This window comes from Corvus moneduloides, chromosome 1 (assembly GCF_009650955.1).
Source record: "Corvus moneduloides isolate bCorMon1 chromosome 1, bCorMon1.pri, whole genome shotgun sequence".
NCBI lineage: Eukaryota > Metazoa > Chordata > Aves > Passeriformes > Corvidae > Corvus > Corvus moneduloides.
The window spans coordinates 144,284,098-144,303,089 of NC_045476.1; the positions used below are offsets into that span (position 1 = coordinate 144,284,098).

Below are 18,992 nucleotides of genomic sequence, written 5' to 3' on the forward strand. Positions count from 1 at the left end.
GAATGTAGATACAAAGTCAGTGAAGTACTTATAAGAAGAGTAACCTGCCAAATTCTTAACCTGTTGATTTTAAAGCTGACCTCTTTGATTTGGTTAGTAGGTGGTGTTATACAGCAGCTGATCTCATCATTACCAACATGGATGTCAGCTGAACAGCTTTCTTCTGGATAGTCACAAATAAAAGGATCAAACATTAAGCTGAACATACCACAGAACTGCATTTCTCAAATCTGCATTGGGAACTGCACCAAAAAGACAGAACTAATGCAATTTGCTGTAAAGGCAAGTAGGTCTAGTGATTTGGAGAGAAAAAAAAAAGGAAAAAAGAAAAGAAAAAGTGCTATAAGAAAAATGTTTAAAATTCCTAATACTCTTTCTTCTGGAAGGACACAGATTCACCACAATAGGTTCAGTGCTTGATTCAGAGAATAGTGCTCACAGTCCAGAGTTAGAAACTTGATTTTTTTTTTAAACGGGATATGATGAAATGGGTCTTTTGGATGATTATCAGATATGATGACAGTAAGAGATAAAAATAACAAGTAAGAAATACTGTGAACAACAGACCCAGCAGTCTGAATTTTCATCTGGTTGCCTAAGCTGAATGACAAACTTTTGGACCTGAGTTTTGCAGAGAAGAATAGCATTCAGTCGAAAACTTCTTCCCAGTCCTTGGGATCCAGCTCATTCTGTTGGGATTTTTTAAAAATATCAACAGAAATAGGAATCTCCTTTTCTATTTGGTCATTCAGTATCTTACCAGGAGATGGGAGACCTGGGTCTCTAGTTCAAATGACTCCACAAAACCATGCTCTGTTTTTGAAGTCACAGCCCCTAGTACCATTTCTTAAAAAAACCCACTCCTTTGTTCTGTTTAAATTGATTTTTTAAATACCACTTTACCTTTGCTTTGTTTATATTTTTTGTAGAAATTCAAGTTCCTACATCTGCTCGTCTGTTGATTTAACCCAATTCCTCTTAACTTCCTGGATTGCCTTAAAAGAATTTTTAAAAATAGCAGCAAAAGTCAGCAAAAACATATTTCCTTTTACATAAACATTTAGAAATACATAGAAATAGAAAGCTTGTGGTTTATTTTGGTTTTTAAACAAGCTTTTTAAACAAAGCCTTTGATTTTAGGACAAATTCACTCTACACTGTTCTTTCCTCATGAATTAATAGTTTCCTAAGTTGAGTGTAGGTGTACAATTCAACACACCTACAGTTCACTTACATGCTCTCATATCATGGCAGAGTGCCTACATCTTAGGAACATTAGGATACATATATCACCTTGAAAATACAGTGGATAGATACCTAAATGTGTCCTTTTTGTGTAATATTTTTCCCATGCATAAGACATAGGCGAGTTAGAATCTCTAATACAAGGGTTTGAAGGAGAAAAAAACCGAAAACACCAGCAAGCCCACTATCAACAACAGCTATATCCAACACTTAGAAAAGTGCCACAAAGCAATGCCAACAGGAACCATTTCTAAATATGTCAAGCATTTGAATAATTTAACGTGGAAAAGGTAACCTTAAAGTTTACAAAGTCCTTTCAGTTTTACCTGCATATGTAGCAAGGTCAGTGAAGTGCTGCAATCCATCAGCAGTGTATCGAGAGAAGGATCCCAAGCCAAGGGGAAAAAAGTAATAAAACATGAAGAAATGCTTCTGTTGAATGGTGGTTTGATTTTTTTCAGCTAAATAAAATGGGAACACAATCCAGAAAGATGTCATTACTTACCAGATTAAAAACCACCCAGCCAAACAACAGATGTGATCTTGAAGTGTGTACTGTACTCATTCTTTATACATTGTAGCAGAATGGAAATAAACTAGAGTCAGGTTATCCAATCTCTCCACTTTGATTTTGGTAGTACCAAGCACAGAAGTTACATAGAGCTAACATTTTTCCCTCCTTTTCTCAAACAGCTCTGGGTTTCTCTACACAGTAGTTGGTAAGGCTCTTAGAGCAGCCACTGCCATGCTGCAGTGCTGGCATACAAGACCTAGCCTGAAGCCAGCTAGCTGCACCACCAACCACTGTGGAGCTGCAGCAGGCTGAGGTCAGTGCAGCAGCAGAGCAAACTGAACACTCAGTGATCCACGTGCTGGGGGCACAGCTGGCCTGAGCCCTTTGATCTAAAGCAGCCTGGGTAAATCTCCACAACCGTACAATTGGAGCAGCACAGGCTCCACAGCCAATACAGATGTATCACTTGCACTACTCCGGGTCCTGCAGCCCAGACAGCCCCATTTCCTACCTCTGGGCTTGGAGCAGTGCTAGATGGAGAAGTATCTACTCAGACAGTTTGCCATAGCTGAGAAGCATGCAGTTATTTCACTGGACTGCTAGCTCTGCAGTTCATAAAGGCATGTATAGGGAAACAGAGAAGGATTAATAGAGGCCAAGCTCTACTGCAGTAGATTTAAACCAGACAAGTTACCACCATCAAACAACAGGTTCTTGAGTACCTTCAAGCCAAGCAACTTTCCTTGCTGCCACCAAAAGACATGGTCTGTTCTTCCTCTTCCGCTCCATTCATTCGTCTGCTGCAGTCAATACAACTCACTAAGCAAGCAAAAGTAGATTTCTTTTGTTTTCTTTTTCATTGTAGGGAGAAGTAGACCAGAGCACAACTGCAGCAAGGAGCCATTAGACTGGCCCTGCTATACTGCCTAACTGCCCCCTCGGGGCACTCTGACAAATGGGACCTTGGCACCAGGCTCCCTGTCCCCAGGGTTTATCCTCACCCACAAGTCAGCATTACCATTTGCTGCAAGCAAACAGAACCAGGGGACTGACTCAGGCCAAAAATAGGCCATCAAAACCAAATAAAAAATAAAGAGCCAGTATTTTTAGACCAGGTTAGCTCACCAGTCCAGTTCACCACTGTCTGCCCACACAATTCCACCAGCATAACTGAGGGGTAGCCCAAGGAACAAGCAAATGAAAGGGGAGGAATGCTCTGCTGTTTAAGCCAGGCCACTTACCAAAAGAAATGCTCAAGCTATGGTCTCAGGTATTATGTATATTAGTGTATAGAAATGAGCACTTCAGATGAAAAAAAGTAATCCATCTCTGCCCAGAGGGGCAGCTTACAACTCAGAACTTGAAGTTCTCTTCTATATTGTTTACGGGTATATTTTTATTTGTGGCCACTGCATTGTGCAAGTATAAATATTAAGAGGCAAGGAGCCACAAAACACCTCTCTATTATTCTGAAAGAAAGAGGGAATAAATAGCTAGCTACAGTAAAGGACCCTTCAGGAGTACTACAGTGCTAAAATTTAAAACATGCAGCACCACAGAAACCAGTTGATTCCAATTAAAAATTGGCCTCGAAAAAAAAAACCCCAACAGTCAAGCTGTTGAAACTTGAAGGCTTCATAACTAAGTTATTCAAGGGATTTCCTTCTCTGCTTGTAGTAGTTGTCATGCATCTTAGTAGTTTCACTTAAGCTTCTTGCTCACCACTTTCTGATCCCAAGCTTACAGTGCAACTCCTTCATGCTCTGAAGACTCACATAAGGAAGTTCAAGTTCTGCCACTTTTTCGCCACTGGGAAAAGAAGAAAAATCACAGAGACATTTGGTGAAATCTAGTGAAATAGCTCAACTACTTTCATGTATCAATTATTGCTGGCTAGCAATGTGCTTTTAGAGAAGAAAAACAATACAAATTCTGGAGTAAAGTAAGGAGACAAGCTAATTACAGGACACGTGGGTGCAAACTTCCAGGACTGGTGCTTTTCTGGAACAGATCACCAGATGAGATGTATAAAATGTCAATGTACAGCAAGAAAAGCATGTCACTCTTCAGAGATCACTACTTTTCTGCTTATTTTTTCAAAAAATGTGAGTCTAATAGGCCCAAACCTGTAACCATTTAATTTTAAGCCGATAGCATGATTCAGCAGAACACTTAAACATACCTTTTCGAGCCTGTGAGCATCTCAACATTTTTTGGCAGTGGAATGTGGATTACATTTGGACTTGATGTATTTGTGAGGATTATCAAAGATGCATAGAAATGTAATCAACTGAAAAACTTTTCTATTCTCTTCTGTATCTGATCATATCACAATACAAGGCAAAAATAATTTCATCTGGAACTGCAGTGGAAGATACATTTGAGACATAGTAACTGCCAACTGTGTACTCAGAGATATCTTTCACAGCTGAATGAAATGGGCAAGTGAATAATAAATAATATAGACACAGACTGTAAAGTTCTTACCTCACTAAGTAAGCCTGAGTTCCTTAGTAAGTCTAGTAGTAACTGGATCTTCATTTTAAAAATCATTCAGAAGAGCACTAACATCTCTATGCCAATGAAAAGACTGAAAAAAGCTAAATGACTTGTGAAAAACGGGGTTCACTCTCCTGTGAGAATTTAAAGGGTTAAATATAAAGACAATAAGAGACACATAAAATAAAGCAAAGGGATAACGGCCGGGTGCCTTGGCGCTCTGCCAAGAACACACCTGATGCTCGAGGATAGTCCTTTTTATGCCATTTTTACTGTCTGTTCTTTATGCATATTCAAACTTTTCCAGGAGCTGTTCTGCATGGCCATTCCTTGGTTCCGCCTTTTTAGAGCATGCGTATTCTTCTGCCTTGCGGTTTTATTTCTTTTGATTCTTGGGCTCGCTAGGTGAGAGTTGATAGTTGAGTGGGCCTCTTAATTCCCCAGACAGTCAGGGCTGATTGCACCTTTGGCCTCTTTGCCCCCCGGGCGGAGCGGTGATAGCGGCTCTGGGGCCCCCTGGCCCCCCCATTCTCCGGGCAGAGCAGCCTTTGGGCCCCTTTGTTCCCTGGACAAAGTGTTGATCAGCAGCTTCTCGGGCCTCACCCTCTGTTCGCTTGGAGGTTATCTTACTTGCTCACACTTGCTAATATTCTTGCTAAAAAGAAAGAAAACTACATCCACACAGCAAAAGCATTTCTAACGTTATATAATACCTACCTTAATACTTGCGAGAAGCCAATATTACAATATAAGTTTATAACAGACTGCAATGCCTAACTTAACTCCAGTCAACAGCTAAGAGTGTTCACCATCCTCATGTGGCCTGAACCTATCCCAGTCACACAGGCCTGGATCCTGCCTTATCCACATACCCACCCGCATGGGAAACAGGACATCAGGAGACCAATGAAGACACAAAAGCCTCTTCACACACTCACAACCCTGATTTACAGCTTGCTTAATAACACTGTGGTCAAACTTCAGTTATTGGCAGTTAAGAAAAGAAACATGTAATGATATAAAGGAAAGTAAGCTAGAGACATTGGTTATAAATATAACAAGAGAGCTCCCTGTCCTATTGTTAAACTCAGCATGTGATCTGTAAATTAAGAACTGTTTTATGTAGGTATGGCCATCTGATTAAATGCCTACCTAGAATACACACCCAATAGTTCCCATGTGATGAAGTTGCTACGTGACTTACAAACTCAAAGGGATGACATTCATATGTGAAAGTCTTACCCCTACACCGCACTCTCTCTTGCCATACTTTGTTCCCCACTACCAGACTTTCCAAGATGTAGGGAGAGAGAGCTTGAGGGAATTTATCACACCAGATGGGTCTTTTAACCTGAGCAGGATCATGCAAGCCTTGTTCAGATTTCAGGTTCGGTCACTGCAGCCAACAACAACAACAGCAAAAAAAAAATCCAAGGGAGGGCTAAGTTAAGCACCTTGTAAAACTTAACAGAGAGCTTTATCCTCACAATCTTGAAAAAAAAAATAGGCTAAAATATTTTATAATTCTCTCGACAGACCCACCTCACACAATGTAACCTTCAAAAACAAAGAAGGTCAGAAGCTTCACTATACACTAGCATGAATAAAGAAGTGTTCAATACCTATTAATGTAACTGTTTTTAAATTTTCCCTTATGTCCCATTTAACTGCTCATTTAAAAGAAAATATAACCACTCCCATATTCCAGCATGTGAATTTGTGATGAGTTTCATAACTTTCAAAGCAATGTAAAAATGTAATAAAATAGACTGTGTTTAGTACTGTCATGAATTTATTCTCTAATGCAAGGCATCTGCCATGTGTTTCCAGATCTTCACTACTAAATCCTCAAATCCTGTTTTACAGTGAGCACTATGTGCTCTGAGTTAACAACATTACTTATGAGCATCACAAATACGTATTTTTACAGGATTTGTGTCTTTTCCAGGCTGATAAAGTTCTCTTGTTTTTCTAGGAAATATCTACATGTCCTGCCCCTTTAGTGAAAACACCAGTCTCGTAGCATTCTCTGTCAAGGCTTCTGGCAAGAGCAGAATTGAGCTCTGTTGAGCTTTCATTATCAATAGTGCATAAGGAGGAGAAACACTATCTGGCTTGACATTTGGGTTGCTTTTAATTTGCTGTGGCCTCTCTACATCTTCTCTGAAAAAAGGGCAGAAGTAGCACCAACAGAAAATGCAGACAATATTTGAGAACCAGCTGCACAATGGGATAGTGGGGACAGAAAAATCAGGCAGAGGTGAGCCCACTAACCACTGAATCTGATTGGGACAGTTGTCTTATTATGGTTTAGGTTCTGAAAAATCAAAGCCTAAGTTTAAACAGCCATAACCTAAAAGAATTCAGTACCATTGAAGCATTCCTAAATTCCACAGTGACCATAACCCCCTGAGTTTGCTCAGGAAAAGTGGTGTGGCAATTATAAGAAATCTCTTCAGTCCTGAGAATACTACTGTCATAGCTATTGATCATGCAACCTAATGCTTTGGTCAGAGAGGATGGACTTTGAGCATAAAGTGGAAGTGTCAGGTTTCTCTTCTTCCAATACACTTCAAACTCTGTGCCACAGTGACGGCATTGTAAATTCATCTTCACAGTTCAGAAGGGTTTTCTCCAGCTGTATCAGCTGTTTTAAAAAGCAGACGGTTTTGTGCATAGAAAAAAATAGATACCAAGGTAAAGGTAAGAACTGTTCGCAGTTAAAATTAAAAAACACATTAGTGAGGTTTCCCTTATCCCTCTTAATATCAGGGCTGTTACCAGAGAGGGCAGCAGACCATTAAAATCACTTGTCTCATAGTCAATTCAGACACCAGATATGATGGGAAGAAAGTTTCAGAAGTCCAAACACAAACGACAAAAAAGTGACTATCACCTTTTATTCTTCTGCCACTGTGCTGTTGTCACAAATTAATTCAAGAAACTAGCCACAGACTAATGTGTTATCCTTTAGTAGTATAATACTAAGCATACCAGATGGCATTTCCAAGGAATGGCAAACACAGATCTCAGATTTAATATGATTTTGGCTGGTTTTATTTCTTGGTTCAAAGCACAAACTGGTTTATGCTGCCTGAATACCAGAATAGTAGGGAGTGATGGTTGTTAAACCGACCTCCACCACAAAATAACAGTGAATGTAGTAGCAATTTACAGTGACAAAAGTTAAATAATTCCCAAAAGTCCTATTTCATCTTTAAGACCACAAGAGAAGAAATGGTATCTGCAGTATTTTAAATGTTGTTGTTTCTTTACAGTAGCACATAAACGTTAAACATATATAAAAGCAACATACAAAGCAATATACAACACCACTGACTGGCTTGGAAATTACCGTGACCCACTGCAAACTGACAAGTTTATCAAGCAAAAATTATTAACGTTTTAAGTATATTAAAAAATCCTTTCCTTACTCAAGGCTCCTATACACATTTCTTGTCTAAAAATGTCTCCTTACTTCTTCCATCCTCTTAGCACCTACTTCTCTCTCCCCAAATCAGAATTCCTATCTCCCTACCACCCTCAAGGCTTTTTGCCTTTGGCATCTCCCACCTCATGAGTCTCCTGTTGCAGGGTCTAAGGCCGACTCTGACACTTACGTTTCCCTGGAAGAACCCGTCCCAGCATTGCCTCAGGTGGTGCAAACCCCAGGGCAGAACAAAGCCAGCAAGGGGTCACCTTTTGTTACCCAGTTTATGGTTCCTGTGCACAGATAGTGTAAGTTCTGAGGCTGGACTAACACCCATCAGCTAGACAGAGCACAGCAAATACATGTTCAGCTCCTTTATACCTGTGGCCAGTTGAGAACTGCCTTCACAAACTCAGATTGCAAAGGCACAGCAGAAACACGGTGCACACTTTTCTGTACGGTGAGAGGAAATGTCAGAATCCCATGACAAAGAGCAGCACCTATCTGACAGATGTGTGCTTTGTTATTGCTGTTAGGATTAGGAAATGAGGGCAACCAAAGAAGCCTTGCTCATGCACACACGTGCAAATACACAAAATAGGCAGAGCCATTGCTGCTCCTCCTCTTCTGGCATAAGGAGGGAACTTCAGCTAAAGTTTCAAACACAAACCAACCAATTGTGTAAACAATATTTGGTTGCTACTGGTTTCAAATTGTAACTAGCAATTGTTTACTGTGTGTATTCCAACAGCTGTTACAGACATCCCAGAGCCACTGCTAGAACTGCACCAACACTGCAAACACACAGTTCCGCAGAAAGCACCAAGGGACACAAAACAAGTAAAGAGAAGCACGCAGAAAAAAAGATGCATCAGTTGTGCACTCAGTTTTAACAGCAGCTGCCAGCCAAGACATAAGTGAAGACCAGATAATTTCTGACTTCAGTATTCAAGAACTTTCACCCACACTATGCCAAACCAAAGGCAACTTAATAATGAATGTGTCTCTATATATTTTTTTGATTGTATCATATGTGAAGGAAACCTGAACTTGACAGCTAAATGCCATAGAAGCAGAAGACATGTAACATTGAGAAGTTAATTCTGGATTACTCTAAGAACCCAAAAATCTCATCTGCAAAACCAGCAATGCTCCCCAGCCCTCTGGAACAATAAACTCCTCAAAGCCCATAGAAAATACTCTTGTATATCTTCAAATAGAGAGGTTTATCCTTTCCTAATTGAAATTATATTAATTTTTGTCCACTTCTCACAAATGGGAACTTTCAACACAATTCTAGAAAGCCGTTACCTATAATATTCTTTCTACAGTCCCTGATGTCTGGATATAAAGTCTAATATTGCTGCCATCAGGGAGGTGAACGTCCAAAAAGGCTCTCTGGGTTTGGATCTTAAATGTATCCTGTTGGGTGGAAATGCAACATTGTTTTATAGCTTTCCATATTGCTGAAATACTTCTGAAGATGCTGATGTTCCATTCCCTATTTACCCAAGTAAAATAAACAATTGATATTACCACTTAGTACACATAAAGTTATTAAAATTACTATTAAAGCTTGCAGATGACAAAAAATAAATATGCAGAACAGCAAATGGGAAGATACCGAAGAATTAGAGGGTCTTTTTGGTGTTAAGAGACACAGGCTACCTGGTGTCTCAGTGTCTGTAGGCATGATGCAGTGGCTTCCTAGGAAGTAGAGACTCCAAAAAGAGGAGGTGGATACACAAATGCAGGTGAATATTTAAAGCCACAGTCTTGCCAAAAGGAAAAAGTGCATCCCTGTAACTACACCTAGGAAAGCATCTGGTGAGAATAATGAGCCTATAGTATCTGAATAGACCGAGCCACTGCTACAGGAATACTGTGCAGTGCCAGTGCCCAAGGTCCAAACCCCTGCACAGTGAGAGGGGTATAAAGAAGAAACTGGAAAGCATTTAGGTCATAAGAAAACAGGTCTCAAATAAGTGACCTCAGAGAACTGTCCTTTGTGTAGACATAATAAAGGGGTGATTTGCAATCTGGAAAACTAAAGCACAGAAGCTAGATCCATTGGCTGTCAGCTGATGATACACAGAGTCAGACTAGAGGCAAAGCTGACATTTCTAACAGTGAGGTAGTGCACAGAAATGGGTTATTCTCTACTGGTTTTATATCAAGACTTTATATGTCCCTAAAAGACTTTCCTGAGCTCATATTTAGAAAGTGCCATGCCTTGCTCTGCATGAGAAGTCTGTTACTCATTTCAGGAAGATGGGGACTAGTTTGAGAACACCTTCAGGATTCCATCTGGATTAGGTGGCAGAAACTCATCACTGCATCTCCTCCTCCTGTTGACTGCCCTGTATCAGAAGACAGCAGTGGTCCTTCTGGCATTTTTGTTAATTGAGAAGAGATACTTCCCTTGACAATCATAGCAGAGGAAAATGCTGGAAGTGTACATAACTGCATGAAACATTAAATTTTAGTTCCTTGTATCCACCTTTGCTAGCTTGGCAGAAAATATAGAAGGGCTCCTGGGAACCCTTAAGTTTCAAGTACTTGTAGAGGGTTGAGTTCGAAACCGGGCGGAAACACCAATTAAGTGTAGTGGTTTTGGTTCAAAATATTCATTACTTACTTATTTTCCTTCTGTGAGATAAGAATTAGGAGAAAAGCAAAGCAGGCACAAACCTTAAACAGTTGCAGTACAATGAAAAGAGTTTTATTACTAATAGAATTAAAAGTAAAGAAAAATAACAAAAAAAAATTAAAGCAAATCCCCCCCCCCCTTTCCAGCACTTCTCTCCTTTTACCCAGCTCACACAAGGATAACAGAACATGGGATGTTAGTCAGTGTTCCAGTTCTTGAAAAGTCTCTCTCTTATGCTTAAGGAAAAAAGGGTTTTCCTTCAGTTGCACGTGGTTCCCAAACTGCCACCAACAGCAGACCCGCTCGGAAACAAACAATCTGCTGTGTGTAAAACATCTCTCCCATGAAAAATCTCACAGTTCTTTCACACTGCAAAACATGGGCCATCACATGGGGTTATTAATCTTTTTAAGGGTAAGTTATTTTGGCCTGCACACAAAGGCTTTTCTTTGCCACAAGTCTCTAACAGCCTCTTACTACTTCTATATAGCCTGGCATAGGCACTCTTCACAATCTTCACAGGCCACATGAGGATTCTCCATCCCCCCATGTTCTTCAAATGGATTAAAGAGACAAACAGTTTGTGGTATTACAGTTTCTTACCACGGCATGCAAGAAGGTTTTTTAAGCTGCGCGCCAGAATCGCGGCACCGCCCTCTTCTCTCCCGTCGCCATGCTCAGCTCCGTCTCACGGGACTCACTTCTCTTTCTCTCTGACTCCGAAGCCGCCATGTTGAAGGGTGTTCTTGTTCAGGCTTTACGGTGGAGAAAGCCTCGCTCCCTTTGTGCTGCTGGCTGCATGGTGTCCTCTTCAGTTCAGCGCGAAGTGTGCTGGCTGCAGACAGGAGGCTCTGCCGGCTCCCGTTGACTCCGCTGGCTCCGCATGGAGAGGAGAGGGACCCGCCTGTCCCCAGAAGCCGCGCTGGATGGGTTTAGCTGTGGCAGTCCATGGCTGGTTTTAGCTGCCTGCGGCTCTGGGACAGTCCCCCCCCAGCGACCCAGGGTCCGTACCGCAGCGTTGGGGAAGGGGCAGTGGCCCCGGCCCGGCCCGGCGGGGCCTGGAGGCTCGGAGCCCCCCCCCACCTTCCAGCAGATGAGCTCGGACAAAAGGGGGAAGTCCCATCTTTCCGTGCGGTTTAAATATGTAAATTGTGAGAAGCGTCATTGGTCTCAAAGACTGTCCATCAACTCAGGGTCAACCCAATACAGTACTCTTGGCACCTTTCTGCAGAGTCTTCATGGTGTCTGTATATAGGAGAATCTCCCAACTCCTGCAAGGTTAGCAAGAGCAGGGTGGCAGAGTTGACATTTATGCTGTGTGCTCTATTACCCCTCTTTGGGTACCTTAGAGAACATCCTAGGATGCATGACTCCAATTAACTGACTCAGTTCACATTGGTAACTTTTTTCAGTCAGAAAGACTATATTTCCCGTAAATTGTTGGGGTCCCTCCCCTGCCATGTAGCCCTGGGAGAGGGGCCCTGAGGGCACAGACACGGGGTTTCCCTGCCCCTGCTCAGCCTCGTTCCCATTGGTTGGTTTGTGTTCCCTGCTCGGGCAAAAGGACCCTTGGTCCGGTGACTGGAACAGTTCCTCGGCAGAGCTCCGGCCATGCGGCTGGAGAAATAAACATCTCTCTGAAACAGCTATCAAGAATCCGTCTGCCCATATATATTTCCTTTCCACGGGACTCCTGGTTTGGTATATGTATGTTGCAGGATCCCCACTGCAACATAATGGTGGAGAATTGTGAGCAGAACGATCCCCGATCCCTAAGCGACTGATTTGTGTGAGTAAACCCTGGAAACTTTGGATTCCTCTTCTTGGTTTTGCTTTGCTATTCCATATCTAAACTATGGAGGAACCGTGGGAAGACTCTTGGCTCTCAGAGCCGCATATGGACATTTATCTTAAACTTAAAATGATTCTTGAACAACGATTTGTGAATTTTAGCTTGATTCAAGCTCAAAAAGAACTGAAACACTTCCTGGCATGGTTGTTTAAGAACTTTTTCTATGTTTCTTGGGATTTAATTATTACCAAGGGCTTTTGGAAAACCGTTTGGACACAGTTAATACTGGAGTCAAAATATATGCCGATGGAAGAATATTTTCGTGAATATTATTTAGTTACCGAGACTGCTGAGCAATGTCAGCTGTGTCCTGGCGAAGGGAAGCCTGCCTCAGGGACCGTGCGGCCCAGGCCACGTGCACCGAGCGCTCTGCAAGCAGCAGCGAGGCAGTTCCCGCGCGCGGGCGGAGCCACGCGAGCCGCAGCGTCGGTGGCGGAGCGAGGCACAGCGGGACCCGGCAGTGCCCGCCCGGTCCCGCGCAGCGCGTGGTGGAGCGAGCCCCGTGAACGCCCGGCCGAGAGGGGCGGCGTGCGGGCGGCGGCTGGCGGCGATGGCGGTGGAACGGAGCCGCGCCCGGCCGAAACATGCGCTGGAGCAGGGCGTGGGGGGGTCATCACTCGGGGGCCCGGCCGAGACGTGGGTGCAGCGCCCGGCATCGGCAGCGAAGCTGCGACCAGAGGAGGCGACGCACGGAGAACTGAGCGGCGCGGCCCGGCCCGGCCCGCGCAGCCCCGAACGCGACCCCGGGAAGAGCGCGCAGGCACGAGCAGCCCCGACAATTCCAACACGGGAGCGACCGAAGGAGAGAGCAAAGACGCAGCGAGACAGAAAACAGCAGCCACTCGGAAAAAGGAAAAGATCATAGTAACTAAGACCTTAGGGATAGTAAAATGGTATAATGTTAAGCAAAATTATGGTTTTATAACAAGGTGTGACAACCAGCAAGACATATTCGTGCATAGAACTGCTATTAAAAAGAATAACCCTGAAAAATGCATCCCAAGCTTGGGAGATGGAGAGGTAGTGGAATTCAAAATTATACGAGGTAGAAAAGGGTTACAAGCATCGCAGGTCACTGGGCCTGATGGTGTTTCTGTGAAAGGCAGTATATATGCTAAAAATCGTAGTCATGTTAGACAATATCTCCCTTGTAAACCCCCCCTACAGTCTCCCTTTCCTAATCCCACCTTTCCCTTTTACCCTATGTCCTATTACCCCCAGTGTATTCCCAATCCGTTTTTTTATCCATGGTTTCCCTCACAAAACCATGCTTTTGCCAATTGTTTCCCCAAAAATCCCTTTCCAATGCCGAGTGGGGGATGAAAAGGGGGAGGGAAGAAGTTAAACCCTCTCCTGCCTCAGTTTCCCCACAAAGCATGCTCAGAGAGTTCTGTCTCCCTTCTGTCAGCCCTAAGATGTTCCACAGAATCTGATTGGACATTTAAAGACTCAGGAGGGTGGTTTGTTTTGTTTTGAAACTGTTCTTGTTATGTTTATCCAGTTGTTTTCATTCTCCTTTTATTAAAATAAAACGGGTGAGGTGTTGGGGTCCCTCCCCTGCCATGGAGCCCTGGGAGAGGGGCCCTGAGGGCACAGACACGGGGTTTCCCTGTCCCTGCTCAGCCTCGTTCCCATTGGTTGGTTTGTGTTCCCTGCACGGGCAGAAGGACCCTTGGTCCGGTGACTGGAACAGTTCCTCGGCAGAGCCCCGGCCATGCGGCTGGAGAAATAAACATCTCTCTGAAACAGCTATCAAGAATCCGTCTGCCCATATATATTTCCTTTCCACGGGACTCCTGGTTTGGTATATGTATGTTGCAGGATCCCCACTGCAACAGTAAATCTGACTCAATTAAGAATTGTTTCAAGGTAAGATCAAGTACAAACAACAAGTGTTGGTTTGGGGGTTTTCCCAACAAGAACTGAAAATTAAGAACCTGTTATAAAAGTTTGTAGAATATGTGGGGAAAAGCTGAGGAAAGCCAAACCAAAACAATCTTTCTTATTTAAACAGACTTCTCATGGATTTTCCTGACACCCAGTATTTCACCTATCTGCATACCCACACACCTGTTTACATGTATTAAGGAATAAAAGAACCTCTTCTCAAGGCATTGAGTCCTTCTAGGGATTTAATCTTTATCCCCAAATCTATTTCTTTCTTATCTGGGAGATAGCTCTAGTTGTTCCTCTTATTAAAATAAGCACTATGCTTCTGTGAAGTTACAAAAGCCCCTCTGTCTCTTACACAGAGGATCATCTGCCATGCTTTCTTGACTACTGTATTCCTGACACGGGAAGGAGCAGACACTTCCTCACAAATACCTTTGGCGCACATATTTTGGTATTAAATACTTCACATGTGATAAAAATGTATGTGAAGTGTGGAACAAACACATGCAAATATCAGAATGAGATAAAGACCCACCCCTCATCATTGACTCTCAACGAGGAGCAAGCAGGTTATTACAGAGCCAGTTTACTTGCCGGGGCTCAGCAGTGCTGGGGGCTAAAGTGTGCTCAAAGGCTCAAGTACCGCAGTAAGTGCTCCTGGGTGTGTGCTGTTTATGATGAAGCCTCCACAGGGAAAGGACATGGAGGATTTCATACATCTACTTCTCCCAGATCCTCACTGCCACCCCTACAGCTTTTACAACCTGGATACAGGGCACCTCATCCACTGCGGCTGCCCAGGGCTGGGAACACAGGGATCACGTTACCCTTCTGCCACTCCAAGGGAGTCCCATCTGACAGCACACTAGCCTATTTGCCACCTCTCTACTCTGCAATCTTGAGGGGAAAAAAGACAAGCATGATTCAAAGGTTCAAGCTACTTCCAAGCAGTTTCAGTTCTCCAAGAACACTGTGCAACATACTAATAGGCAGATTAATTTGAGGATCTTCAAGAAAGGATGTGTTAGGGGAAATGAAATCTGTCTCATGTAGAACAGTCACATTAAGTATCACTGTTTAATACTTAAACCAGCAGTTTCCACATCTGTCTTTTTTAAATGGCATTATTTTATTTGATTCTACTGAACTACAAGCACAGCTTCACATCGTGGCATTGGGGACAAATTCACTACTTATCTCCAACTTTTGATTACTGTTCTTTTTAAAGGGACATGTGGTAATAGAACAAGGGAGAATGGATTTAAACTGAGGGTGGGTTTAGATTAGATATTAGGCCGAAAATCTTTACTGTGAGGGTGTTGAGACACTGGAATAGATTGCCCAGAGAAGCTGTGGATGCCCCATTCCTGGAAGTGTTTAAGAACAGGGTGGGCAGGGCTCTCAGCAATCTGGTCTAGTGGAAGGTGTCCCCGCCCATGGCAGGGGGATTGCAACTAGATGATCTTTAAGGGTCCTTCCAACCCAAACCAATCCATAATTCTGTGATTCCCTTAGTAAGGTTATGATACAGCAAACCAAAAATAAGAATCATCCTAAACTGTTGCGTTTGGGGATTTCCCTTCCCCCTTCCTTTTATCACCTGCTTTCAACCCAGCAGGCAGAACTGTCCATGCCAGAAACTCCACACATTGTTCAGTGTTACAAATATTTGTGTTTAGCCTCTTATCAGTGAAGTATTGTTGAGACCAAAGAAAATTACTTACATAAAAGGAGGAAACAGTGCAGTCTGTAAGGCAGGAGAAGACAGTGTTAAGTGAAGGAATACAAATACAGACATGTCCCAAAAATAACATGATAGAATCAAGCATAACTTTAATACAAATACAACAGAAAAAACAATTACCACTGTGAGCAATGATCCATTCAGTAAGTGCATGTGGCAATCCTAATCACTTCCAAAATTGATGGAAATTTCTTTTTAAATAAATTTGCAGCAAAAGCTCAGATTTTGTCCCAAGCAACTATTTCAGTTTTGGAAAGAGCACTAGAGTCTTATCTACTCAAAACAGGCACCAACATAAAGAAACCTTGTGTTTTGGCAACAGTAGATGTTCAGTAGAATTATTCATGTTTCCTACACTTTTTCTCCTGAAATTCAGGAAACATGCCATGTAACTTGAATTGGACACTTTTTTGTATCCCTTAATATTGTTTGAATATCCCCTTAACAGTGTTACTATTACCTGTAGTAAAATCTCCTGAAACATCTAGAACTGCTGTCTACTACCCACTAGTCTATCCCAGTAGCTTAAAGCACAGCTCAATCATTAACATAGGAGTACAGAATAGTACAGAGCTGATAAGGCATTTTCTTTGGGTTTTGGTTTTGATGAAAAAAAGAAAAGTTTCCATAAAGAAAGAAAAACAGAAACAAACAATAAGCCAACAAAAATGGAAACAAGCAGAAAGACCTCAAAAATATGTATTTAATATAGCAAGAAAGATATCTATATATCTTTTTATTCCTCCCATTTTTCCTTTAGAGAACTTAAAGTTAAGTGATTTTGTTTTAACAGGAGTCAAACCTGAATCCTCAGCAAGCTCTCAGTGGGTCTGTTGCTCAGCTAAGAAGCATGGACCATAAAAGGAGAAAGGATGAGAATGAGGTCCTTATTACAACAGATTTGAAAAGAACAGCAGGTCAGGAGACTGAACTGTATCTCAACATTGAAACAAAAATAAAACAGACATCTTTGAATTAAAATTCTTCAAAGCTTTCTATGCCAGAAACCTTCCCCCTTGGCCAGCACACAATACAAGTCTGAAAGTATAGGAACTTCCCATATGAAATTCAGATGAAATTCAGTTCTGTGTCCAGCTGCACTTTTGAAATAGAAGTTAAATAAATAAGAAACACAACCTAGTTTGATATGAACAAGTAACATTTTTAGGGCAGTGCTGAAATCTTAGGTACTCAGTCTTCTGTTTGTGTACATACACATCCAACGCATTTGTGAGTTACTGAGTGGGAAGAGAGGAATGTTCCAAACATGCATTCCTCCATTGCTTGCACAAATGGTGTGTTACAAGGTCAGGGAAGCAGAGATTGCATGGTCAGAGACAGGGGCTCTAGCCGAGAAAACACAGCCTGTGATCAGACCAGCTTTGATTCATGGTAACACCTTCAGATTTCTGGGTCACATTTTACCTACATTTCCAATACCATACACACCACAACTCTCTTACGGTATTCAATCCTTGGCCTCATGCTTGCTTTTTGGAAAGAGGGAACCACCTTATATCAGAGTCCTTTGCTGAAGAACCACATAAGAACGCTACTTTTTGCCTGTTATCGGGCTCTGTTCTGTTATATTTGCTCAAGTACTCAAATTTTTCATCTGTCCTTTCATCAGCACCTGAATCCTTTTTCTCATGTTAGAGGCTGGTGTTCAACACAGACTGGAAAAGGTCAGCCTCCTAGATTGCCAACTCCAAACTTCTGCTACTTCAAGGAAACATGTCTTAATTCTATTCATAAGTGCATAATTACTGGCTGTCCTCACAGCTGCATCCTGAATACACCACATTATTCCATGGGTGCCCAACACAGACCATAATCTCAGGTTACATTCCAGGATATCGATGAGTTGCATGGAAATGATAGGGATTATATGTACCTGCTCATACTGTCTTTCTCCTGATGAAAAAGGAGAAGACACAACATAGTCACAAGGTCTCCTCTTGTTAGTGGCTTCTTGCAAGAACCACAGCATTTGTCTTTAGGAGCTGGAGGTAGTAAGGGATATATGGAATCAGTCTTTCCAGATTGGTCAAGTTTGCAGAGTTTGAAAGAGTGGAAGGGCAGGGGTGTTAGGTCATTCAACTCTGTGTTCAACTCTACTACATGATAGTGTTGGTAAATATTTCAGCAATGCTTGTTTTGAGCAAAACATCCATTCTGTCAAGCTGTCTCCCGTCGTGTTGGGTGTTCTGCTGTCCCTTGACAACTCCTCCCATGAGATAAGTTACTGGGCCAACAGCCAGAGTATGCCTGCTGTGACCTCTGCAGCAGGAAAAGGTGGTGCCAGGCAAAACCAGGCGCCTGGAAAGCAGGGTTAGCCTGCATGGGCTTGTTCCAAACTTGGAAATTTGGCCCTGTTAGATAAGGTTGGGGGAAACAGCTGGTTGGTGTGATGCTGAGTGCAGACACAGATGAGTTATGTTCAATACTGTCAAGTAGCTGCAGTAAAGCCATGGTCCTTGCACAGCACTCCCACTCCAGCACACACTTCACAACCCCATTCAGAAGAAAGACAGAACAAGGACCAAAAAAGTCTTAAATTCAGTTTGATTTTCCCCTTTGCATATTATATTTTAGTCAGTGACACATACAAATCCCTTCAGGTAGAAGCTTAAATACTGCTGTTTAAGGCAAATCAAGAAAATGAAGTAAGTACTAACGGATTTTTTGAGCGAATAGCCCTATTCTCTCTCATAGTAAAAGATAGAAGTGAAGGTGAAAAAAGGTCAGCAATAGAACTTTTAGGGAAAAATACCCTAGCAAGCTCATTCACCTTTAGTTTCCCATCTTTTCATTCTATTAAAAATGAAGATTTCTATTGTAAAAGCTATACTGGTTTGACCTGCAGACATATCTGTGCTCAATAAATTGCTATGGTGGCAGAAAAGTGACTGCTTCCCATTCATCACCACCTGCAGTGCAATCCCTCTGCCACTTCTCCCACATCAGCTGCCAGGTTGCTTGCACAGATGTGTGCTAACTTGTTTCAGGCTGCCAAGATGGACTACTCAAGGGCAGTCCATGCCATTGCCAGTAAAGGAACATACTTTTTCATATTTTTAATGATATTTTTATTCATTAATCATCCCTCTTGCAATATGACATGAGCAAGTTTGGGGTAATGACTGGTTTTAACACTAAGTTTCA

At 42.3% G+C, this 18,992-nt stretch overlaps 1 protein-coding gene across 1 annotated transcript in view; it reads right to left on the reverse strand.

Annotated features, from left to right (window-relative positions):
* SNX31 (sorting nexin 31) overlaps window positions 1-18,992 on the reverse strand; it is a 40,661-nt gene that overhangs the window by 4,585 nt on the left and 17,084 nt on the right. Inside the window, 7 exon segments of the mRNA XM_032109456.1 lie at window positions 13-242; window positions 904-926; window positions 929-995; window positions 1,572-1,641; window positions 3,482-3,557; window positions 5,713-5,815; window positions 9,000-9,110. Coding sequence (XP_031965347.1) covers window positions 13-242; window positions 904-926; window positions 929-995; window positions 1,572-1,641; window positions 3,482-3,557; window positions 5,713-5,815; window positions 9,000-9,110 — 680 coding nt within the window.